Source organism: Antedon mediterranea, chromosome 7, assembly GCF_964355755.1.
Source record: "Antedon mediterranea chromosome 7, ecAntMedi1.1, whole genome shotgun sequence".
Taxonomy (NCBI): domain Eukaryota; kingdom Metazoa; phylum Echinodermata; class Crinoidea; order Comatulida; family Antedonidae; genus Antedon; species Antedon mediterranea.
This window is the reverse complement of record NC_092676.1, coordinates 20,596,459-20,621,819: the sequence shown is the minus strand read 5'-3', so window position 1 is coordinate 20,621,819 and position 25,361 is coordinate 20,596,459. Positions and strand designations below refer to the sequence as shown.

Genomic DNA, 25,361 nt, shown 5'->3' with positions numbered 1-25,361 from the left:
ACAATAAAGTAAAACAGCCAGAAAAGTTAGCAGAGCTTTCGGGCAACACTATTCCTTCATCATAGTGTTAGTTATATATAAACAAATGTTTTCGCTTTTTCTTTTTCAATTAAAACAAGTTTCTTCAAGTTCAAGTATGGTTATCAATCCCACTTACCACTAGTGTGGTCACCATGTGGTCCTGTAAGGTCAGTTCCAGTTGGACCTGTTGCTCTCATCCAGTCAAACTGGTCATCGGATGCTTGTGTCCATGTGCAGAACCCTTGATCAAATGTACAGTCCCATGCAGATGGTACTAAGAATAAGTAACAAGATTAATAAAATGATCATCATTTATCCAATAAAATGACATTGCTGACAACACACCCGGCAATGTTCATTATTATCAAATGTACAGTCCCATGCAGATGGTACTAAGAATAAGTAACAAGATTAATTAAATGATCATCATTTATCCAATGAAATAATATTGCTGGCAACACACACGGCAATGTTCGTTACTGTCAAATGTACAGTCCCATGCAGGTTGTACTAAGAATAAGTAACAAGATTAATTAAATGATCATCATTTACCCAATAAAATAATATTGCTGGCAACATGCAATGCAATTTTCGTTATCCAATTAACATTAAAAAAAAATTTACTAGCATTGCTGAGCCTGCTAACAATTCTTTACTTTTACACATTTGTTTTATAGTAACTTACCATATGGTGTAGTTGGTCCAGCTGAGGCAGAGGATGGGGCTGCAGTTACTGGTGCACCAATGGCATTTGATGGACTAATGCTACACACACCTGATGAGAATGTGATGTCATCAAGGGCTATATCACCTACACCTAATGTACCTTGTATTGCAGTGATAGCAAGCTGGAAATATAATTGAATAAGTAAAATGATGAAAGAGATATTAAAAAAATATATGAAGCACATCAATTTGTCTTTCTCTCACACAAAGGCATATGACAACTGAAATTTGTTAATGATGACCTGATGTACTCAATAATGAGGACGACTAACAAGTAATTATGTGATCATGTGTATTAGGTTACATGAATTATATATTTGTTTTAAAATATAATAAAAAGTCTAGGAGGCCTCATAACTTCCTCATCTTTTAATTGCTAAAACATTAAAAGAAAGTTTTGTATTGTACTAGTCTGAGTTGGATAGTTAATAATGAATTTATTTTCCAAGCTAAACAAGTTTAATTACAGAATATTCATAATTTTACCTTATAAGTAACAGAGCTCTTAAATGAGAAGGCACCAAATTGCCACTGATTTCCTTGATCGCCTGACAATATCCACAGACTTCTGGTGATGGCTGTCGGGTCGGGGCCTACATAAAGACCGATAGAGAGGGAAGCAACGCCAGATCCATACATATGATACCAGAAGTTCATGCAGCGACTTGAAGAGCTGGTTGGATCAAACTGAATGCTGTAAAGTACTCCGACATCATTTTGTTGGTTTGCAGAAGAGTCAAGAAACACATATGTACCTAGAAGAATAAGAATTAAGAAATTCCATAAACACTCAACACTGTTACTATTTTCCTATACCAGAAAATTAATTGTGCTAAGCTATATAAGGAGATGTATGTATATACTCTAGTAGTAAAGACTGTACCTGCATCGGTTCCTAAAGTTTGATCTGTAGATGGTCCAGAGAATCCACTTGGCGTTTTACCCTGTCCTAGCAGCCAATCAAAATCATCGTTCTGAGCTAGATTAGTCCATGTGCAGAAACCATTTTCAAAGTTGCATTCTCCTGCTTCAGGGCATGCTCCTTGGGTCACGGTCAGGTCATCAAGAGCAATGTCACTGTCAAAGCTGACTCCTACCACACCCTCAAACACAAGCTGAAATAAAATTTGGCTCACATGAAAGTAAATTTTACTTATTGTCTTTTGGAAAAAAATAAATGTCTTTTGAATAGAATTGGCCAAGGTTAGGTGAACAACTACATATATGTGTATCTACGTGTGACAATTGCTGATTTTATCACAAAAATGTAAAATAACTGAATTCTTTACAATAATAATGGGTTATCAGCTCTATGAGGATAAGCATTAGATATTCACCTACACAGCAATCATTATATTTTATATCCTAAATATATATAAAACTATACCTGGTAGGCTGCTAATGGGGATACAGTCACTTGAGCAATGAGCCACTGGTTTCCTTGATCACCTGATCTCATCCAAACAGGGAAGTCCAATGTGGAAGAGTCTTTAACATACACATTGAGTGTGCCTGCATTTGAGCCGTACATGTGGAACCAGAATTGCCAACACTCGGTGGCTCTAGAACGTTGGGTGCTGATGAGTCTGGACTTGTCAGACGGTCTTCTAGGGCTTGATGTTTCAATGTATACATACATACCTGGACAAAAATATGAATTATATTACAGTACACAAACACCAACATGTTATATATATATTACAGTAACAAGTACTATATTTCCTCTTTTAAATTTCTGGTCCAAAAAAAATACCACATTAGTTTAGAATGTCTAATGGTTCAAGCATAGTAAAAATATAGCAAAACACTCACAGGTAGATCACTAACATACAGTGTAAATGATTTTTGGGATGACGATTAGTCAAGATTCACTTGGTTTTTAGTAAAACCGTTTTGGACATTCTCTCCTAGATTTTTTTTAATTAAGTAAAGAATCTCACCAAATGCAGTGCCATATGTATGATCAAAATCTGGACCAGTGCCGATTGAGTCTGTGCCTTTACTGACGTGCTGCCAATCAAAGTCATCCGTACCATCCTGAGCAAAACCACAGATGTCACTGCTCTCAAAGCCGCAAGTTGTCCAGTCAGTAGGTAGCTTGCAGGGTTCCTCTATAAAGCTGATGTCATCAAGAGCAATGTCGCCACGATCTCTGCCATTGGCAATGCCCTCAAAGACAACCTAAAGGAAGTAAAAAGATACATTAAATAAATTGGCAGATTTTGCATTAAGAACCAGAATACACAGCTAACTTTTCAGAAGATCTTTATTTGATCATATGGTTTCTTGCTCTACGTTTTGATCACATTACAAACAGCGTACTTGAAAGATGCTTCAAGTTGCTTTCCTTATCAGAATTCTCAACATAAAAAGGTCTTTTGTGTTTACATTATATGTCATCCATATTTACACTGTACTTATTATCAACTAGCAAATATACCCGCCCCAGTGTATAGATGTGTGCAGTAAGAAAAATTATTTGTATATAACAAACATACAAACTCTCTCTCTTTTAATATAAATATTGTGGAAAGAAATGAGAATATGGTAATTAATATTTATTTTCATTGTTTAAACTAATTATCCATTATTTATTAAAATATAGATACATTTTATCAGACACAGTACCTGGTAGTTGGATGGCGATGCAGGAAGGGAAACCTCCCCATAAAACCAATCATCAATTTGACCACCTGACTTGGTCCATCTGGCTGGACCTAGAGTTCCTCCATTCTTGATGTAAACATTCAGTGAATCAATATGTTGACCAAACATATGATGCCTTATGATGAAAAAATGTTGTTAAAATAATGTTTACAATAAAAGGATGAGGAACCCTACATTTATGCAGGCCACAGTGCAGTTTCTACGATTCTCAACAATTCAGAAACCATCATTATCTGCATTTTCTGAGCATTTTTCATATAAACAGACCAAACTGACGATTCTAAACTCATGCAGTACAATTCCATTGTATCTATAGACATATGTTAAATCATCAAATTATGATGCCTATGAATTTATTGCCTACTTAAAAATACAATTTTAGACTTACCAGAATCTTAGGCATTTTTCTCCTCCTGAAAAGGGTGGTCCTTCTAATCTAGCCTTATCCTGATCATTTTGTGGAGTCACCTCAATGTACACATAATATCCAAGATCTAGATTTGCAAAAGAAAATAATTTGTATATTATATTTTAAAAGTTAATAATAAAAGTGTGTTAATATTATATATCTAGAATCATATAACAGTTTGTACAGAGTATATATATATTTCATACATGTAATACAGCCAGACAAAGTATGCAAATATCATTAAAATAATGTTTTTACTTGTTTCCAAGGTATGATCAGTGAGTGGCCCTGTCGCCGGACTTGTTGTCACACCTCTGCCACGTCTCCAATCAAATTGATCATCAATAGCTTGCGTCCAAAGGCAGAAATCCAACTCAAAATCACAATCATAATTGCCGGGAGGAGATTGGGTTGGAGGAGATACTGTTGTCTGCACTGTTGGGGGGCTAGTGGTTGGTGGAACAGAATCTGCAGGATTGACTAGAAGATTACATTTAAATAATATTAGTATGTTTTAATACATATTATTCTGTTTTACACAAGTAATGTCATAGTACCGCGTGTCATATTTTGTTGCTATGCTATTCAAATAGTGCTTAAAAAAAAGAAGATTTGTATTGGTTTCGGTACTGTAAGTGTTTTAAGGCTTAGGAATCTTGACTGAAGATTTAATATTGAAGATTTGTTAATACTATCAATTAGTAGGCTAGGCAATCAATGGAAATCTGGGATAACATTAACCACAATCTGAAGTCACGTCAAGCAGTGATGTCAGAGTATAGTATGTATTTTTTATGTTTGGTTTAGAGGTGTTTAATCTAAAAAAATCTTCTCTGTAAGAAATACCTGCACATGATGTGTATGCAGTAAACTGAATATCATCAATAGCAATATCACCAGTGTAATCAGAACCTCTAATAGCCTCGAACACCACCTGAAAAAATAACATAATGCACATTAAGTACCTTGTTACAAAGGTTAATTTGTTTGTATTCCAATATATGTAACAGAACGATGCACCATAGCGGGTCTAATAAACATCCCACACATAATCCTCATACACCATTTGCATTCTTTCCTTTATTGCTTTGTTAAAGATGAGCAAATCACAGATGTATTGTTAGATAAGAAAGAATCTAAAAGCCATCGTTTCATCTTTCGAAAAGAGAGGGGCAGACTTTGCCCCATTCTAAAGTTCCTATGTATCAATTAACATAATTATACCTACCAAATAATCGCTGTCAAAGTTTGAAAAATCAGTTGACCCAAGGTACCAACGATCACCTTTATCTCCACTGATAGTCCAGATATTTCTTTTAACATTTGTGTATGGATTGACAATGTACAGATTTAAAGTTCCTGATGAAGATATTTAAATACACATATTATATTTAGCTTTAATAATAATATAAAAGTGCTCAATGTGCTTTAGGGGTTATGTCATTCAAGTACAGCATGTCGAATCAATTGATCCCTAGAAGATAATAAGCATAACTAGAAAGAAACGTTGTAGTAGATATTTACCAACACTAGTACCATACATATGATACCAGAAATTAATGCAACGGCTCTGAATAGGTGGGAAAACCTGACTTGATAACACTGCTCGATCACCAGTAACTCTAGGAGAAGATGTCTCAATAAACATATAATGCCCTTTAGAAGTTCCCAAAGTATGATCAGTTGTTGGACCAGTATATAAACTATCAGTTTCACCACTACCAATAAGCCAATCAAAATCATCTGAGATGTAGTCATTCTCCCAGATGCAGAGATCAGTTTCAAAGTTACAGTCACCAGCACGAGGGCAGTCTCCATCTGTTAGACTGACATCATCAATTGCAATGTCACTTTCAAAGGTAGGTGCATTAGGTCCAATAATACCCTCAAATACAATCTGAAAAAAAGGTTTTTCATTCATTCTAAATGTTCAATTAAAATAATAATTTCCACTTTTTAATTACAGTAGACTAGAAGCTTGTGAGGACACTTTCAGGACCCAACAAAGTTCTCTTAAAGGCCCATTTACACTAGGATGATAACGATCGACGATAAATAGACAAATGTGCATTTTTCATACATAAAACAAAAGAAATATAAAAACTTTTCATTCTAGAACTATAGAATAACCTTCTATGCTTCCTTTGATGAAAATGATATATTCACACGTCCAATCAAATGACGTCAGGATTTATAAGAGCAATAATATCGTGATAATACAACGATTTTATTGTTTTTATTTATCATGACGTCATTTGATTGGAATTTTAAAAATATTATTTTTATCAAAGACAGTATAAATGAGTATCCTATAGTTCTAGAACGAAAACCTTTCTAATTTATTTTGTTTTATGTAAAAAAAATGCATGTTTATATATTTATTGTCCATCGTTATCGTCCTAGTGTGAATGGGCCTTTAGAGAGGTTTGCCATAGTGATAGAATATTCCCCTGGTTAACAAGACAATTTTTCCTTGATAGGGGTGTCTCCTTAACAAATGAGAGGTTCAAATACTTTTTTTTTTTTTTTTGCTTTTAATTAATAATTTTATTGTTGATAATCGTAATGTTTTGCCTAACTTAATCAAAATGTAAAATAATTACCTGAAATGTAGCCAGTGAAGAGATTGTGACCTGTCCAACATTCCAATATTTGCCTTTATCACCAATACTGGTATAGATCGCTGAACCTAACTGATTACCACTCTTTTTGTACACTCTGAAAGTTCCTGCATTTTGTCCAGTCATATGATAAAAGAACTGCAGACATTGGCCATTAGTTGGTTGATGTACATTGCTAATAAGACGAGCAACCTCATTGGACAGCCTTGGTGTTGAGGATTCCACGTACATGTAATAGCCTGACAGACAATGAAAAGCAAGAAGACTACAGCATCACTGTTATATTCGAAAATAATTAATAAATCTATTTATTTACTAGTCTGGATGGAAACCTATCCTCTCTAATGACAGAAAGCTGTAATTTTAGGTGGACTGATTTACAATGAAAAATAAAATTGCATTATTGTTTTAAATTCCCAAAAAATATACACATAAACAAATATAATATTACCTTCTCCGGTTTTATATGAATGATCTGTGGAGGGTCCGGTGTTCTGTGATGGAGTGCTACCCTTCCTTCTCGTCCAATCAAAATCATCTGTTGTATCTTGTAAATATCCACAAATTACGGGCTCTTCAAAGTCGCAATAATCCGCATATGGTACAGCACAATAACCCTCATAGGTTGAGATGTCATCAATGGAAATATCACCACGGTAGTCTAAACCACGTAAACCCTCAAAAACAATCTAATGTAAAGAACATATCTCATTTTTATTGTAAAGACAAGAGTGTGTGGCATGATGTCTCAAAACCATGTAACATGAAAGCAGATGGTAAACCTGCATGATTTTTTTTTTTAAATCTCCTGTGGAAAGAAAATTGAGAAGAACTACATGTTTTAACACTAAGGCCACCCACCCTATTAAAGGGGCACTTTCCTGGTTCCCAAAGGTGTCTCATTATTAGAGGTTCTCTTGTAATTCTAAGAGATTGTAAATTGTATTAGTGCTGAAAAAGGGGTCAAAAGCTGGAGAAAATAATAGTTAAATAGGCCTACAGATTGGCTCAGAATTGACAGAATCTTGGCTGAAGGGAAACTGATACTAAACTTAAAATATGACTATCAGTATAATAATGTACTTAAAACAAAATTGCTGTATCAATACCACAAAAAAAAAATGAAAACAAATATATTATGTACCACAAAAAGACTACTTATGAATATTAAATTTAAGATACTTTGACAAAGAGATGCTTACTTTAAAATTCTGTGTTGATTTCAAATTCACTTGACCAATCTTCCAAAGGTTTCCCTGCTCTCCAACCATAGACCAGATTGGGTCAGTGAGCACACCACTAACCTTCTGGTGTATGTTCAACCGGTTAACATGGGTTCCATACATATGATACCAGAATTGAAGACATACCACGTCACCATGTTGGGTAGCATTTTGGCTATAAAATGCAGTGCTTACAATTCTTGCTGTGTCGTTTGCAATTCTTGGTGACGAGGCTTCAATGTATATGTAATGGCCAGCGGCTGAATAAGTAAAAATTCATAACATGACACACCAGTGTAAAACTTAAAAGGGTTAATAAGATCTAAGAAGGCTACTCAGCCATTATCTACTTCATAGTCTCATTATTAAAGTTTCAATTTGTATTAAGCTCTGTCTACACTGTCAAACTTGTTGTGACAAAAAATGTGTTTACAGACAATTTATGGGTGAAAAATAAATGTTATAACCACTGCAATGAACGAGTACAACAATGATAAGTCTCAATGGTTTTTTTTAGCAATTAAAGAAATACAGAAATACAAATACATTGTTTAGTGAAATGTGAATCTCATCATTTTTCTCCTGTGTGTATGTCAACCACATCCAATTAAGTTTATTTATTAAAGAACTGAATGTCCATACAGTATAAAGATGTATTGTACATAACCTTCAAAATCAGGTGACATTTTACCTGTTCCAAGAGTGTGGTCAAAAGCTGGACCAGTATCAATAGTTGCTGTAGACCCAGTTCCAAATGTCCAATCAAAGTCATCATCATTAGCTTGGGTCCATGTGTTACATATTCCACCACTCTCAAAATCACAGTCAACTGGACCAGGGGCTAAGAATATACAACAATTTAAAGTTACCTTTTCTGCAATTGCTAATAAAGTAAATATAAATAAACCTATACATTTTTTACATTTTCAATGAGTAAGAAAGATGAATTGAATTATAATATAAATATTGCCAATTAAATCAAATTGAAGATTGATCATCCAAATGAGGCAAATATTCTTAAATTTTGAAGCCTACAAACAAAAGCCTGTTATCGCCTACCTAATTGTGTGACTAGCTATAAAATTCATACAGAAACTCCTTGTGTAATCTTTAATCTTCATTAACTTAATTTTGTGTTGGATTTAAGTGCTTATAAAAATCAGCCATTCATTCAAAGATAAAGCACTGTCTACACTATCAAATTAGTGATGTGCAAAGTGTGATGTGCTCAAATATGGCAGTGATATGACATCCTTGTGTACATATACGGGCACATCACATACAGTTTGATAGTGTAGACAGAGCTTTAAATAAATCTTCACAAACTGAATTATCTTACGTGGAGTGGGCACAGGCTTAATTGTAGAACCTTGTGTTGGTGCTAGAGTAGTGAATCCAGGCTGTACGGCATTAGATGGGTGACCACCGCAGACACCTACAGTGAATGTGACATCATCAATGGCTATATCACCACTATACCCACTTCCCCTTACAGCAACAAACACCATCTGAAAATAAATTATTTATAAAATCAACTATGAATAAGATAAATAAATTTAGAACACTAATTTCTTTCTAATTGCTTTTTAAACAAGATAAACTAAATGATACTGAATAAAGTGATAAAGAATTTTTTGCTGGTCTCCCTTGCTCAGTACCATTCAGTGCTAACAGATGAATATTCTAAACTATCAAACTAGATAGAATAGTGTGGTATGCCCAAATATGGCAGTGATATGACATCACCATTTCCATATATGGCATCACATTTATTGGTCAGAGCTTTAGAACCTTTTTTGATATGATCAGCAATGGGAACCTACCAATAAAAACACAGATACATATATATCACTTGCACTGATGAAGGGCTAGTGTTGCCGGAAAGCTCTTATAATTTTTCTGGCTGTTTTAAGTTATCGTTTTAAGTTAGCTTTATACTTATTTTTTTTGTATCTCCATTGAGATCCAGCCACTGATACCCACAGTATTGTCATATTTTCAGTAATTTGCCTTGGTATTTATACATACAGTATATTATATAAACAGGATGACTATACAAGTTTTATATAAGTTTTATATACAGATAAATTTTAATTATAATTTATAATCCAAAGCAACTCACCCTAAATTGATTTGCATAGTGAACCCCGATAGATGCATCCCACCACTGGTTGCCTTGGTTATTTGACAGGTCCCATAGCAGGGTCTCCGTTTTCCCATCAGTAAGTACCACCTGAAGTTTACCAATATCAACACCATACATGTGGTACCAGAAATGGAAACAACGTCCGTTTGAAGCTGTTGCTGGGATCAGTTCACTGTTAAGACGTGCTGTGCTGTTCTCTACCGTACTGCTTGCATCAATGTACATGTAGCTTCCTAAAATCAAATAAAAATAAATTATTATTTTTCTAGAGAACTAAATATGTTGAGGTTTGAATGCCGTACTTTGAGGTACTAATCTTTTTTTTTATTCCATGATAGTTTAACATATTAAGAATTGAGAATTCAATTCAATAAACTTTATTATCCATGGGGAAATTTATTTGGTTGTGGCATAGAGATATTATAGTGAACTATAGTAGTGAAAACTAAAATATCCCTATGGTTGTGGTATACAAAGATTCATAAAAATGTTTAAAAAGCACACAAAAATCATAATACAATCATAATAAAATATAAATGTTAAAATACTGTACAAAGCGAAAAACAAATCACACACTAATAAAATCAGGTTAATATTGAATGAGACGATATCTGATAATAATGTAGACAGTGGTACAAACATCTACAACAGGATACTTTACAACCAAAATGATGTGTAGGTTTAGTACCTTTATCTGTTGCAGTAGTATGGTCAGTAGCTGGCCCAGTACCAATAGAAGATGTACTACCAGTCCCTTTAATCCAATCAAAATCATCAGCTACGTCATTAGACCAGGCACAGAAACCAGATTCAAAATCGCAATGGCTTGGATCTGGACAGCTGTAGCCAAGAAGTTTGACGTCATCAACTGCAATATCACCAGTATAACTACTGCCTACAATTCCTTCAAATACAATCTGGAAAAAAATGTTGGGCATCACAAACATTATTTATCATGTTACAAAACAGCAATCTAGACCAGATTTTCAAGACACACTTATCACACACAACCTTTTGCATGTGTTGAAAAGTATTATCATGTCATAGGCAGGATCTTCCCCAGGCCTCAGTAAAATTATAATAAAATACAGTCACAGTGCAAGATGGAAAGTTCACCACTTTGTAGTCTCTGACCATTTCCCTTTCTCTGTCATTGGTTTACCTTGTCACTGAGTATATAGTAAAAAGTAAAAAGATTTGATCATGGAGTAATGATTTGATACCTGGAAATCTTCAGTAGTGAATACATTAACTCTTGCACCACGCCAACTGTTTCCCTGATCTGTGCTAAGACTCCACACAGGAGTTCCCATACCACCACTAGCTGTCTTGTAGAACAGGTTCAAAGTGCCAATACTGGTGCCATACATGTGATAGTAAAACTCCAGACACTCGCTAGTGGTCTGGGCATTCAATAGTGACTGCAACAAGGCATTGTCCCCTTTCACACGTGGTGAAGATGTCTCAATATAAACATAGTAACCTACATGGAGATAAGGATATAAAGTAATAGGCAGCTCATGACTTTATTTCATAATAAAAGAGGGTTTGGCAATTCACCACAAATTGTGACTTGAGACATCCAAGCATGCATGATCTAATTGTTTATATGCCGTTTCTTTGCTTGCCTTTTTATCAGCTTCCTTTTGTTTTTTTACTTTAGAACCTTAATTGTTTAAGGCTAATTGTTTAATATGGTTATTATCAGTTTGATGATAATTCAATAAAGATCAACAAGTTGAGTCATGATGTTCATCTAATAATGTTTTTATCCATGGAGTAATAAAGTCAGGGGAAAAATGGCAAAAGGTTTCCTACATTCTAGGAGTTTTTTTAGATAATCTATTTTGTTTTGACATCTCTTGTAACATGACCACAGTGCTGATTTTGCCATTTTTCCTCTAATAAGATACATAATATGATTGGAACATAATATCCTGTACTGCAAGTGAAAATTTGCAATACTATGGATACAAGTAATAAATATCAACTTCTTCTTGTAGTACACAGTACTCTTATGATAATGTTTGAACAGAGGAATCAAAATAACTATAAATAAAATGGAATGACATTTCAACTGAACAATGGGGACATTTTTAAGCTTCGTGAAGGATTATAGTCCTTGGAATCTTCAATTGAGTTTGAGAATGACCTCAGACTTGTTTTATTTACACGTTATTTTTCTTTTAGTTATTTGTAATTAAACATACTTCAATTTGGAATCAAACTATGCTGCTATATTTTATGAATTTTTTGTAAATTTGTTGTTTTCATTTTTGAATAAAGATATACCAGTCAATAAACTATGCCTCATATAAAGAAAACAAACCTTTATTGGTCCCATATGTGTGATCATTCTGAGGTCCTGTGCTAGTACTAGATGTAGAGCCAGTCTGACGGATCCAATTGAAGTTATCACCAGCAATGTTAGACCAACCACACATGGCAGTGTCTTCAAACGTGCAGTCAGAATTACCAATTGCAGGGGGTCCTGTATTGCTGTTACAGTCACCATCTAAGAGGACTATGTCATCCAATGCGATGTCACCAAAATAACTTGAACCTTAAGCATAATTTATTATTTTGTAAGTTGATAGATTAGAATACAGATTTATATAATGGCATCCCGTAATTTAAAACTTTCCACTACAATTCCGGTCATTTTGATACCCCATGTGTATGGATATCTTGTATAACACAGCATAAATTGTGGTCATCATATTGTATCAAAATGGCTAATAACTTTAAAATGTAAAAACCTGCCCAATACAATTCGTGTCGTGCAATAGCAATTACAGTATAATAACAATTCTTTATTTGTCTACTTATTTTCAGAGTGGAAATACTTCCTCTACTGGCAAATACATATAACATATAAAAAACAGAAGTAAATAAATAAAAGTATAAAGCTCTGCTTACACTATCAAACTTTATGTGACAAAAAAATGTGATGTGCTCATATATGGACATGATGATGTCATATCACTACCATATTTGGGCACATCACAGTTTTTTGTCGCATAAAGTTTGATAGTGTAGACAGTCCTTTATAAAAAAGATAAAGTTTTGTCTTACCACGAATACCCTCAAATACCACCTCTTCAAACCCTCCATCTGGTACATCTACAAGGGCTTCAAGCCATTGGTCACCCTGTGTTTGTGATTTAGTCCAAATTGGTGTACCAAGTTGGCCAAACTTTTGGAAGTATACATTCAGAGTATCTACAGTTGAGCCATACATGTGGTACCAAAAGTTAAGGCATCTCTTTGAGGTAATTGTCATGGAAGGTGTAGAGATTAGAGCTTTGTCGCCCAAAAGGCGAGGTGATGAGGTCTCAATGTAGATATAGTATCCAACTAAAAAATGAAACAAATATAATCATTGCTTGTGAAACTGGGTGAGTGGGGAACACAGGCTTTAAGTCATAGTGATTAGGTTCGCTTTTGTGTCCCATGCCAGCTCACTCAGTTGGTTCTATTGTTTTTTTTTTGTATGTCGTGTTTTTCATGTATTTTATATTTGGCAATAAAAAGAATAAGAATAAGAAAAACAAAACAAGATAAAATTGTATTACACCAAAGGAAAATTACTGAAAAAATGATGTGGTTATCAGTGGCTGGATTTTAGATCAGGTTTTTTTTTTATAAAGTTTTACCTTATAATAATAATTTAGGCATAAGAGCACAGAGACCAGACTGTGAATAGTGTTAACAACTTGCAACAACATAAGACCTACGATCTACTGTATTTGGCATCGTCTGAATCTAAAATACAATATGCAACCTGTGCTATAAGGATTTGGATGAGGAGAGCATCCTAATGGTGATTGCAATTCAAAAGCTTGCTATTGTCATGTTGAATGTTGATAAATTATTGCAGTTCTCTTTTTGTACTTACTTCCAGTTGTATGATCAGTGGATGGTCCTGTTTGAGAAGAGGCTGTGCTACCTTTCTGTCTTGTCCAGTCAAAATCATCAGTCTTTAGCTGTGTGTAACCACATATACCTAATTCAAAATCACAGTCAATCAAGCTTGGAGCTGCAAAATAAGTGATACAACAAACAAAATGTAATCATTTCATGCACTGTAGTTTTAATTCAGTGTTGAGTGTAATGTTTTTTTTTATCATTCTTATACTGTATATAAACACAAAAGGCAAAGAATATTACTGTAATTCTGAACTGAAATTTAATTAATTTGAAACGATAAGATGAGGAAATCTGTGAGAATGAGAAAAAGTTGCCCCAACCGAGAACCCGGACCTTCTGCTTATACTGTATATATATATATATATATATATATATATATATAAATCATACTGTAAATTATAGAAACAGTGCTCATATTCGGAACATGATCTCATAATCGCGTCGAGCATAGCTCATTGGCGAAAGTTCCGTATTTTTTAGTTATATGAAAAAATGTCTCTGGCGGGATTCGAACCTGCAACCTCTCGCTTACAGGGCGAGTATCATACCACTAGACCACAGAGCCATGTATGGTGTTATCACAGATTTTCACCCACCAGATACATTCTCTCATACAACAAACGCTCTCACAATCAGTGGAGGCTTAACAAGTCAGAATAAATTCCAACTTTAATTCGCAACGGTTTTTTAAATAATATTGTGTATATGTAAATCAATGATGTTGCGTAGCACTGTGTAAATTATATATAAATCATACTGTAAATTATAGAAACAGTGCTCATATTCGGAACATGATCTCATAATCGCGTCGAGCATAGCTCATTGGCGAAAGTTCCGTATTTTTTAGTTATATGAAAAAATGTCTCTGGCGGGATTCGAACCTGCAACCTCTCGCTTACAGGGCGAGTATCATACCACTAGACCACAGAGCCATGTATGGTGTTATCACAGATTTTCACCCACCAGATACATTCTCTCATACAACAAACGCCCTCACAATCAGTGGAGGCTTAACAAGTCAGAATAAATTCCAACTTTAATTCGCAACGGTTTTTAAAATAATATTGTGTATATGTAAATCAATGATGTTGCGTAGCACTGTGTAAATTATATATAAATCATACTGTAAATTATAGAAACAGTGCTCATATTCGGAACATGATATATATATATTTGGTCCTTAGACTTGTTTCTGGGTCTTTCTGGTGGTAAATTGAGCAGTAAACTGGGAGATGACCTCTACTCTTTTCGAAGAGTGCGTTCTTTGACAAGCACATAAGCTCATTACATTCATGAGCCACAGGAACGACTGTGGTGGACCAAAGGCAACCTTTGATCAATTAAAACAGTTCAGCATGGAGGCCTGGGTACGTAATTTGCCAAAAATCAGGGTCAGGTTAATACCTGGATTGAATTAACAATGGATTTAATAACTAAGCCTTGTTTCTGAATTTAGCCCAAATGGGGTTATATTTATGATGGGATTATCCTACTTGGACATATAAGGTAGTATAAGTGCAGGCTTACAGTGTTAATAATTGTAATTCATTCATTCATTCAATCTTTTATTTCGGAAACTCTGGTCCATAGAAAGTAAATTACATATAAATGAAATAAATAAAATAAACAAAATTACTACTACTCATCTCAGGATGGCATTCCATCTGGAGAGCATCTTCGACTTAACTAAGACGTTGCTTATAATCGTTGAGATTAAAATATTTTTGCTTGCATTAAGTCTACACATCAGGTCTTTAGTCATCTTACCTACAGTACCAGCATTCACAGTAGTTTTGACGGTAACAGGTGGTGCAGGTGTAACAGGCGCTGCAATCTGTGGAATCACTGCACATGGACTCGCTCCATCAAGTACCAAGTCATCGATAGCAATATCACCTGCGTTGCCATTTCCAACTTCTGCTATTATTACAATCTGACAAAGACATTAATCAATAAACAAAGTCTTAAGCTCTGTCTTCACTAATTAAAACTAGTGTGATCTGCCCAAATATGGTAGTGATATGAAGTCATCCTGTCCAAATATATGTCCTAACCCAAACATAAAGTTTGATAGTGTAGACAGAGCTTTATAGACACTCACTACCCTATATAGATTCAAGGTTGGTCATGGTCTGTGGTCAGTGATAGAAGTAGTATTACTTTTACTTGCTCTGAATGCATGTTACTGAACTTTGTACAAAAAAATACTTTGTTCAGAAAATGACAATAATCAATTTATCCAGGTAAGTGATCAGAAATAAGCTTACTTTATGTTGAAAAGAAGACTCAATCTTGACCTGAGCCATCAGCCACTGATCACCTTGGTTACTGTGAATTTCCCACTTGGTTTCAGATTGGAAAACCTGTCCATCCCAGTAATCGAGTTCAACTATTAGTTTGCCAGCTGAGATGCCATACATGTGGTACCAGAAATGGAAGCATGTATCAGTGGTAGTTGCATCAAATGATTTACTCATTAAATATGCACGGTCACCAGGGTAACGACCTGTTGCATCTACAAACAAGTATGTTCCTGAAAAATAGCAAAATAAAAAGAATAGTTTATAGTTTACTGAAAATATGGTTGGGACTAAAAATCTTTCTTTAGCACACAGTGATTTATAGGAACATAAAACAGGTTATTGCATTTAACCGTGATGTGGAAATGTTCCGATGTGTATCGCCCTCTCTCAAAAAGAACTGTCACAACACTCAATAGTGAAAACAATTGTCAAAACGGAAAAAAATAGTATTATAGTACGGTCATGTAATAATGCAATGAGAAAACAGTTAAAACAAAGCATGTATAGTTTCATTTCATACTTACCATTGGCACCAAAAGTGTGGTCTACACTTGGACCAGTGTATATGGTATCAGTTGAACCGCTTCCTTCTATCCATTCAATGGTATCAGCACTGTAACCATTCACATTACCCCATGTACACATACCATCTTCAAAGTCACATGACCCTTTACAAAAAAGAATAAGCAAGTGTAACAGTCTAAGAAACCAAACTTATTAAAACCAGAAACTCTGAAAATATTTCTGCTTCTGTATTAAACAAATTCCAATATTTTGAGTCGTGCCTCCCACAATTGTGATTGTTTTGGATTTACAAAAAAAAAACCTTCCCGATGAAATTGTATAAATGCTATTACTTCTACACTAACGAGGTTTGTTAACTAAAGGCAAAAATGCATTGCTCCAACTGTACTATAACTAACCTGAATTTGGACAAGCGCCCTCTCTGATAGTAACATCATCGATCGCAATATCACCTCTTGCACCATTCCCTGTAATTCCTTCAAATACCACTTGAAAGTCTGCATCAGCCGTAAGACTCAATTGATCTATGTTCCATATAATCCCTTCATTGGATGACTTCGACCAGAGGACTGATGAGACGATACCATTCTTTTGTTGGTAGATATTCAGAGAACCAATGTTAGGCCCATACATATGGTACCAGAACTCCAGGCAAACACTGCCTGCTCTGGCCTTGTAAGTAGGTGAGTATAGCTGAGCTACGTCACCATTTGTTCTTGGTGTTGATGTTTCTATGTACATGTAATGGCCTGAAATAATATTAAAACAAAACGACATTTGTTTAGTAAAGCATATTTAAGATCACTTAAAGCTCAGGTACAGGCATGAATTTTAAATATAATATCTGGTTAATTGTACATAAATCAAATATTTGTAACAGAAATCAAGACGAAAAAACATGAATTTCCTTTAATATGGTCAAATACAAAAGTTGGCAAAATTCTTCCATAAAAACCAGAAAGACTTTTTTTCAGTAGTTAGGTAGTTAACCTAATGTAATAACATGTCTGGTGACTCCCAAGAAGGTGAAAAAAGATGGTGGATATACAGTGGATAATTTTTGCTATAGCATGAAAATAAAAATCTGAAGTTGAATAAAAATACCAGAAATGTAATATTCAAGTTATATTACCTATATTTAGTCATCCGATAACATTTTTTACCACACCAATTAGTTTTCATAGCTTTTTAAAATGCCTCTCTACTTACATAATTTGTGTACAAAAGAATAGAGATTTTACTGTGTAATTTGAACTATCCCCCCACTGATAAGAAAGTGCTTTTTTTCAACAAGCTTGTGTAACACAAATAAAATCACAAAAATGATGAAACATAGGGGAAACTATAGATCGATGATTATTGGAATGTATGATCAATAGAAATTTTGTGCCCGCACCTGGCCTTTAAACTAAAAATATCTATGCCAGCTTGTTTGTTGCTACAGTAGTTGGTGTATCTTCTTTTTTCAGTAGACCTTACAGTGACCTTATAACTACTCCATTTTTCTTTGAGTATTCTAGAATGGGTGTCCATTCTAGAATAATAACATAGGTAGTACAGATATGATTCTCACAAACGTACCATATCCAGTTCCATAAGTGTGATCGTTGGCTGGACCTGTATCTGTTGAAGTTGTTGCACCATAGCCTCTGGTCCAATCAAAATCATCACCAGCACTCTGACGGAATCCACATAAGAGTTCAGACTCAAAGTCACAGGTTACAGAGAATGGCAAGGCTGTTGGAGCTAGCGTAGCAACAACTAAGAATGAAGAAAGACAAATGATAAACTATAAGGGCATTCAGAGAGCGCAAATCTCCATCTAGGCATATGGCAATTTAATCACATGTTTCCATGATACAGCTATGAAACCATCCTTTAAAATCGGGCAATAACTTTTTGAATAATCCTGCTAACAATAAAGAAACACACACACACACATCTGATTGACCTCATAACCTCTCACCATTCTGGCAGGTAACTAGGGTTTCTCAGTCTGCTAACCATTTTCCATTTCCATTGATTGTACTATAATATGTTTTGGTTTTACATAATACAAGAACAGAACGTATAATACATTAATATTTAAAATCTCACTTGGAGGACAAGTGCCATCAAGCAGAAGAAGGTCGTCAATTGCGATGTCACCGTAAAAGTTACTTCCTCTGATACCTTCAATTACAATCTGTAAAGAAAGAAAAAGTAAGAAATAAACAATCAATAAATAATTAATGAATACATAAGTTGCCAAAAGCTTTCTCAATACTACAATTTTAAAATCAATACATTTTTTCCTCTCGCTATTTGGAGTCACTTTTATACTGTTATTTCCTTTAGGTTTTCTCAAATATACAAACTTATTAATTCCATAAAATGATTACCTACCAAATAACTACTAGATGTTGAAATTGTGACCTGACCCTCAAGCCAGATATCACCCTGAGCTCCTGTTTTGCTCCAAGTTGGGCTCGGCAGTGATGGTCCAGCCTGTATGTATACGTTAAGAGTGTCAACATGTTGTCCATACATGTGGTACCAGAAACGGAAACACTTGCTGCCTGACGCAATGCTTAAGCTGCTTAGTTGGGCATTTTCTCCAGGCAGTCTTGGACTAGATGTTTCTATGTACATATAGTATCCCTCTGAAAATAATAAATAAATAATGATGATATAAAGTTTTGCGGTACACCACATATAGTAGTTCTGAAAAGAACTTTTGAGTTTATCGCCGTTTTGATCAACATGCTTTGATCGTCCTCAGGAGTGAGAATGCAGAAAGTCTAGGAAGCTTGAAATATAATAATGTTGTTATTTATAAAAATTGTTGTAACCTTTTGTAATCTATTTCTTCTAATTAATGGTAATACTGCAATAGTTAACTTACTTCCAGTTGTGTGATCAAACCGTGGCCCTGTCGAATCAGAGGCAGTATTTCCTCGTGCTCTTGTCCAATCAAATACATCAGTTTGGACCTGAGTCCATGCACAAATGTCGGTATCAAAGTCGCAGTCAACAGGACTTGTGTAAAACGTTGGTGGTGCAAATGTTGGACCAGGTGTTGGGGTTACAATTGGTATTCCTGGTGGAGTAGCTCCAGATGGTAAAACTATAAAAAAAAACATATGAAAAGATATTTATATGACGGAAGGTAAGAATATAAATTGAAGAACCTTTATTGTTCTTAGTTTTGAATACTTACTGCCACAAGCTGAATCAGAGAATGTGATGTCATCAAGGGCAATATCACCAAGGTAACCAGAACCAACCAATCCTTCCAAAATGATCTATTTAGAAAACACAGGCTGACAAAGTTATACTGAATCTCTTTTAATGTAGACTTACAAACATGTACTGATAATAATACAAAAACCTCAGATTGCCATGTACTGTAATTAAAAGCTTACCATGTAGTTGAAAGAACTAACAATAGGCACTTGGCCTTGCAACCACTGGTCCCCATCATCATTTCCATATTCCCATATTAGTTGAGGGTTAATTGATTCTGGTAACAATTTCTGATAGACACGCAGCTTTCCAATGTTCCCGCCATTCATGTGGTACCAGAATTTAAGACATCTGCCTGATGAGGATGTTGGAGAGAAAGGCTGACTGTATAGTTGTGCGGAGTCATCAAGTTTTCTTGGTGAAGAAGATTCAATGAAGAGATAAATACCTAAAAGGAAAGAATGTGATAAGCTTGATGATATTTTTACAATTCTAAATGCTTTTCAACTATTAACTGCATAATAAAACACACACATACAAACAAAAATGCCGCTATGGCCATACCTTGTGGAGTGCCTTTTGTGTGGTCAACACTTGGTCCAGTCCCACTACTGACAGTACCACCATTTCCAAGTGACCAATCAAAATCATCTCCGCTCCTGCTATTTACCCATGTACACAAGTCATAGTTTTCAAAGTCACACTCGCCTAGAAAATATTAATTTGTACTCATTAGTTTCATGTCACATAATAGTTATTTAAAATTTGATCTTTTTTTTATATTAATTTTCATTTTTCATGCAGGTGTGGGGGGGATGGGAGGGCACAATACATCTTTCTAAGAGAAACATACATGAATGCCAGTTCTTATGGTATTCTGAAGGTGTTTTTAACTCTAGAATATAATTTGACACCCTTTGGGAAAGAAAATCTGATTTTGTGAGAGTCGACTGTATTCTTTAACTACAGTAATCCCAATAGTGGACTCTGGTAATTTTAATAATCTTCTTTTTTTAATGCACTCTTTTTTAATTGCTTACCTTGTGTGGAGCATGTACCCTGAAAGATATCAACATCGTCAATGGCAATATCACCCTTAGGCCCATCAGCAACAATTGCCTCAAAGTACACTTGGAATGTTGAACTTGCTGTGAATGAGACTGCTGCAGCATTCCACAAGTTACCCAGATTACCATACATCGAGAAAACAGGGTTGCTTAGTTTGCCATTCATCTAAACAAAAGACAATGTATAGTATAATAGTATAAAATTAGTTTCAGTAATTCTAACATGTGTGTTTGCTATTTAATCTATGTTGCATTATTGTGCTCATTACATAATTTAGTATTATGCAATGGTTTTTGTTCTGCAACCTTTCAAAGATTTTATAATAATATTTTTCTAATTGATTTGTAATTAGATATCTGGACTGAATATTAAATATACATCAGAGAACTACTGTAGCATACATGTATGTGAGTTTAGACTATTACTTTGAACAGTTACTGTACAAACCTAGCTATGGCTTGGGAATACATTGAGTACAATCTAAATTGCATAGCAACAAAGGCACATGAAACTGTGACTTAACTTTCCACAACATTATATCAAAGAACTTATAACACAAGAATCTCCTGTTCTTCAATTTGCATTCAAAACACAGTATCGGAAGTACAGGGTTAAAAGGTCAAACTGGGCGACGCCATTTCACAGCATGGAGCAGCGCCCCCTCCAAACTAGGAAGTCAATTACTCTACCCCCCTAGAGTATTAGCAGATCCCCTCTATGATTTTGACTTTCTAATTTGATGCGGGCGCCCTACTCCATGGCTCACAATGGCGCCACCCATAGCTCTATTCTATCCCACAATGCCTTTCGAAATTGTTACGCGCTTCGGACGAACAGGAGATTCTTGTGTTATAAGTTCTTTGATTATATATATATATTTATATGATCTCACCATGAACGGCAGTACTGGAACATCCCCAGCTGCTGCCTAAAAATTTTACATTATAGAAAACAGAGAATATACAAATCTTATCCACAATTGACATACCATAATATAGACATTCAAGTAGCCAACATGGTTGCCATACATGTGGAAGTAGAACTCTAAACACTGGCTTGTCGATGCTGGAAAAGTATGGGAATATAGCCAGGCCCTGGTTCCTTTGCTTTGTTCTGATGATGCGATAAACATATATTTGCCTGGAAAATAATACAATAATACAGAGATGTAAAGACATTTTCACCTGGTTTTGATTTAGTAATGAGATGGAGTTGTAAATGAATTGTAACACACAACTGACAATAGAAGAAGATGAATTACATCACCTTACAATAAAAAGTACAAAATACTCTAACTGACAGCTTGACAAAACTGTCTTGATACGTACGTTATTTTACTGGTATACAATTCATGAACTCTATCTCATTAATAATACAGAGAAATTTATTTAAAATTATTATCCAATATAAAGTCAAACCTGACTATTCTAATCTAAAAACCATTGTATTTCAAACAGTTTTCAAAGAAAGACTGGAGATTATTAATCTCACTGACCCAATTAAATCAATCTTTTCCTGATAAACTACCACCAACTCCCAATGATGAATGCAGGCCTAGAGAGTCAAGAACTTTTTACCTGTGTTTGTCCCTGTTGTATGGTCTGTAGATGGACCAGTGTTGATTGTAGAAGTTCCACCACTACCCAGCTTCCAATCAAAATCATCAGATTGAGATTCCTGGTTGTAACCACAGTATGCAGTTCCATATTCAAAGTCACATTGGCCTGGGAATGTGCCAGGACTGGGGGTAACTGCAATAAAATATAAAATAACTTTACACTTAATGTGTGCATGTCGCTATACAGAAATAAACCATAGAGTCAACTAATAAAGTTGAATATATACTACGAAACAAAAAAGTGAGGCAAGCCAATATGAATAGGTTTGGTAAGTCAACTTGGACTTACTTATAGTAAAAATAAAATAGTTTCACGAGCAATCCACGTCATATCAAGACGAAATTATGAAAGTATTTCAACTTTATTTGTTCATCTTTTCATATTATCATGTAAAGAAATAACTAATATACACAAACCAACAGTGGTGTTGTAGTCTATAGTGAGATACCTACTGTACAGTACAAACACTATTGCCATTATTCCAAAGATTCTCCGTTCATGTGTGAGTGAATGAACTCATAAAAACATTACCTGCTGAACATGGCTTGCTTTCTACGATTATGTCATCAAGAGCGATATCAGCTTGACTACCACTTCCTCTTATTGCTTCAAATACCACCTAAGCAACGAAAGATTACAAAATGCAATACTGTATAAAATAATACATATGACATAAGTCTCAATGCACTTATAAAGTGGAATAGATGTTAATCAACAACATTTCAGTCCATAATGATTACCTCATGTTCTAGGCAGTCATATACCAGTAGGTAAATACATCAGGGTCACCCCTACTTTTACCAAAGGATTTACACTAAATATAAGGTTTATAGTCCTTATCCAAGACCAAGTCTCTAATCAAGCCAGTTGTGGACACATTCCACTAAACAGCTAGTATGATGTTCATGTCTTGACCACTCATTCATTCATTCATTCACTAACTTTATATTTCAGAATACTTTTACAAAACCAAAGTAATTAGGTATTCCTATATTTCAGGAATATGTACAGTTGTGAAGCCTATATTACTGTACTGTATATCTTATTTATTATTAGGCTTGCCAATGAATAAAATTTAATATTTTAATATTTAATTAATTCACTTACATTATATTGGTTACGAGTAGTAACTGGGATGCTCTCAGTCAACCATTGATCACCCTGTGTTCCTGAACGTGTCCACACGGGAGATCCGATGTTAACTCCAGTTTGAATGTATACATTAAGTGTGCCGATGTCGCTACCATGCATGTGGTACCAGAAGTTCAAGCACATGCCATTACTGCTAGGACTTACGTTAGCACTTAGGATCCTTGCAACGTCTTTCGATGCAGCATCATTAGCTTCTGTGTACAGGTATCTGCCACTTCCAGCTACAACAATTTAAGTATAAAGAATTAGTTTTAAACTAAATTACACAAACCAACAGTGGTATTTGTAGTCTATGAGTGAGATACCTACAGTACAAATACTATTGCCATTATTCATATAATATGGACACCCCTCAAAGGAAAAATGGAGCAGTCCAGGCACTGTAGCGGGCTGCATAAAAGCCTCCCACATCAGTTTATATTTGAATTTCAGTTTTAAATATTAAAGTGGAACTAGCCACTACTATGCAAACAGAATGAAATTTAAATTTGAAGCACAGCAGTTAAGATTATTCAGTAAGTATTATATAAATAATGGTAATAGAGATTATGTATATTTTATATTAAATAACATTATATTTATATTCTTATACATACATGCTCCATGTGTGTGATCGTAGGATGGACCTGTATTCCGAGAGGGGGTGCTTCCTCTTGTCGTCTTCCAATCAAAATCATCTGTCGTATCCTGGGTGTAGCTACAAATTCCGGCTTCAAAGTCACAGTTGGCTGGTCCGGACGGAACAACAACATTGGCTGTGGTAGGTTGTATTGTTGATGGGGCAAAGGTCGGCAGTGGTACAGCTATGTTTGGTTTTCCTTTATAAAAATGTTAAAACAATTTGAATTATAAGTAATAACAATTTTCAGTAGTCTGCTCATAATTTAAAGCATTAGTTGCATTTTCACTTCATTACCAAGAATAGTCTACACTATCAAACTTAATGTGACAAAAAAATGTGATGTGCCCATATATGGACACAATGATGTCATATCACTACCATATTTGGGCATATCACTACCATGTTTGGGCACACTTTTGTTGGTAAACTAGCTTGATAGACTAGACAACTAGGCTTCACAAAATAAAATCAAAGGGGACTATTAGAATACAGTAGTTTAAGATGTATTTTCCCCAAAATATGAACAATAAAAATGACTAAAATGAAACTTTGAATAGGCCATTTTGTAGTTTATAAAATTAATCACTTTTGGCCAAAAAAATGTAAAAAAATAAAGACTTTACATACAGAATAAAAGTAAAATTCAACCAAAACCCATTGAAATATTGACTTCTGGACAATGGGTTGGCTTATAATTACCATCACATGTGGCGCTTCCAAAATGGATGTCATCAACAGCTATATTAGAAAATGTGCCGCTACCAACGGTACCTTCAATAATTATCTGTATAAAAAAATTGCATGCTTAGGAAATGATTGCTAATTAAGGGGTAATAAAATTAATTCTTCACTAGCAAAGAGTCCAGAAATGAATGGGCATTGCTAGTATTAGCAGAGACACTCTACTGAGCAAAATAAAGAACCTATGAATAAAGCTTATTTATAGCATTGTTGATAGATTACCTTATAGTCATCATCTTGCCGGACAGTCACTTGCCCAAAGTTCCAGTCATTCCCTTGCTCATCTGAGAGTGACCACAGTGTCTTTCGTTGACCATTGACCACTTTGATAATAGAAAGCTGGCCAGTATTTCGGCCTTGCAT

The 25,361-nt window shown here is 34.8% G+C and overlaps 2 protein-coding genes and 2 non-coding genes across 4 annotated transcripts in view; all 4 read right to left on the bottom strand.

Moving 5' to 3' along the window:
• The window catches only part of LOC140055484 (MAM and LDL-receptor class A domain-containing protein 2-like), a 24,847-nt gene extending 5,074 nt beyond the window's left edge, over positions 1–19,773 (bottom strand). Inside the window, exons 1-31 of the mRNA XM_072100825.1 lie at positions 19,456–19,773; positions 18,957–19,213; positions 18,669–18,756; positions 18,153–18,332; positions 16,970–17,320; positions 16,571–16,714; positions 16,011–16,276; positions 15,511–15,676; positions 13,712–13,852; positions 12,889–13,170; positions 12,143–12,376; positions 11,037–11,296; positions 10,502–10,730; positions 9,790–10,046; positions 9,007–9,175; positions 8,359–8,508; positions 7,647–7,927; positions 6,896–7,133; positions 6,584–6,683; positions 5,348–5,673; positions 5,052–5,182; positions 4,670–4,853; positions 4,082–4,303; positions 3,803–3,908; positions 3,376–3,529; positions 2,688–2,928; positions 2,135–2,388; positions 1,631–1,979; positions 1,234–1,502; positions 707–869; positions 158–295 (exon numbers count right to left, since the gene is read on the bottom strand). Coding sequence (XP_071956926.1) covers positions 158–295; positions 707–869; positions 1,234–1,502; positions 1,631–1,979; positions 2,135–2,388; positions 2,688–2,928; positions 3,376–3,529; positions 3,803–3,908; positions 4,082–4,303; positions 4,670–4,853; positions 5,052–5,182; positions 5,348–5,673; positions 6,584–6,683; positions 6,896–7,133; positions 7,647–7,927; positions 8,359–8,508; positions 9,007–9,175; positions 9,790–10,046; positions 10,502–10,730; positions 11,037–11,296; positions 12,143–12,376; positions 12,889–13,170; positions 13,712–13,852; positions 15,511–15,676; positions 16,011–16,276; positions 16,571–16,714; positions 16,970–17,320; positions 18,153–18,332; positions 18,669–18,756; positions 18,957–19,213; positions 19,456–19,693 — 6,568 coding nt within the window. The 5' untranslated portion in view covers positions 19,694–19,773. The remainder of the gene's footprint in view (positions 1–157; positions 296–706; positions 870–1,233; positions 1,503–1,630; positions 1,980–2,134; positions 2,389–2,687; positions 2,929–3,375; positions 3,530–3,802; positions 3,909–4,081; positions 4,304–4,669; positions 4,854–5,051; positions 5,183–5,347; positions 5,674–6,583; positions 6,684–6,895; positions 7,134–7,646; positions 7,928–8,358; positions 8,509–9,006; positions 9,176–9,789; positions 10,047–10,501; positions 10,731–11,036; positions 11,297–12,142; positions 12,377–12,888; positions 13,171–13,711; positions 13,853–15,510; positions 15,677–16,010; positions 16,277–16,570; positions 16,715–16,969; positions 17,321–18,152; positions 18,333–18,668; positions 18,757–18,956; positions 19,214–19,455) is intronic.
• Trnat-ugu (transfer RNA threonine (anticodon UGU)) lies at positions 14,237–14,308 on the bottom strand. The gene has a single exon. It is a non-coding gene; the product is annotated as a tRNA-Thr (tRNA).
• On the bottom strand, positions 14,604–14,675 carry Trnat-ugu (transfer RNA threonine (anticodon UGU)). Its single transcript has one exon. It is a non-coding gene; the product is annotated as a tRNA-Thr (tRNA).
• Positions 19,706–25,361, bottom strand: LOC140055483 (MAM and LDL-receptor class A domain-containing protein 1-like). Its single transcript, XM_072100824.1, has 12 exons — positions 25,221–25,361; positions 24,957–25,041; positions 24,232–24,453; positions 23,591–23,856; positions 23,015–23,102; positions 22,442–22,615; positions 21,853–22,004; positions 21,757–21,792; positions 20,837–21,029; positions 20,361–20,504; positions 19,976–20,244; positions 19,706–19,855 (listed from the first exon to the last, which is right to left on the bottom strand). The coding sequence occupies exons 1-12, from the start codon at positions 25,359–25,361 to the stop codon at positions 19,706–19,708; spliced, it is 1,920 nt and encodes a 639-aa protein (XP_071956925.1).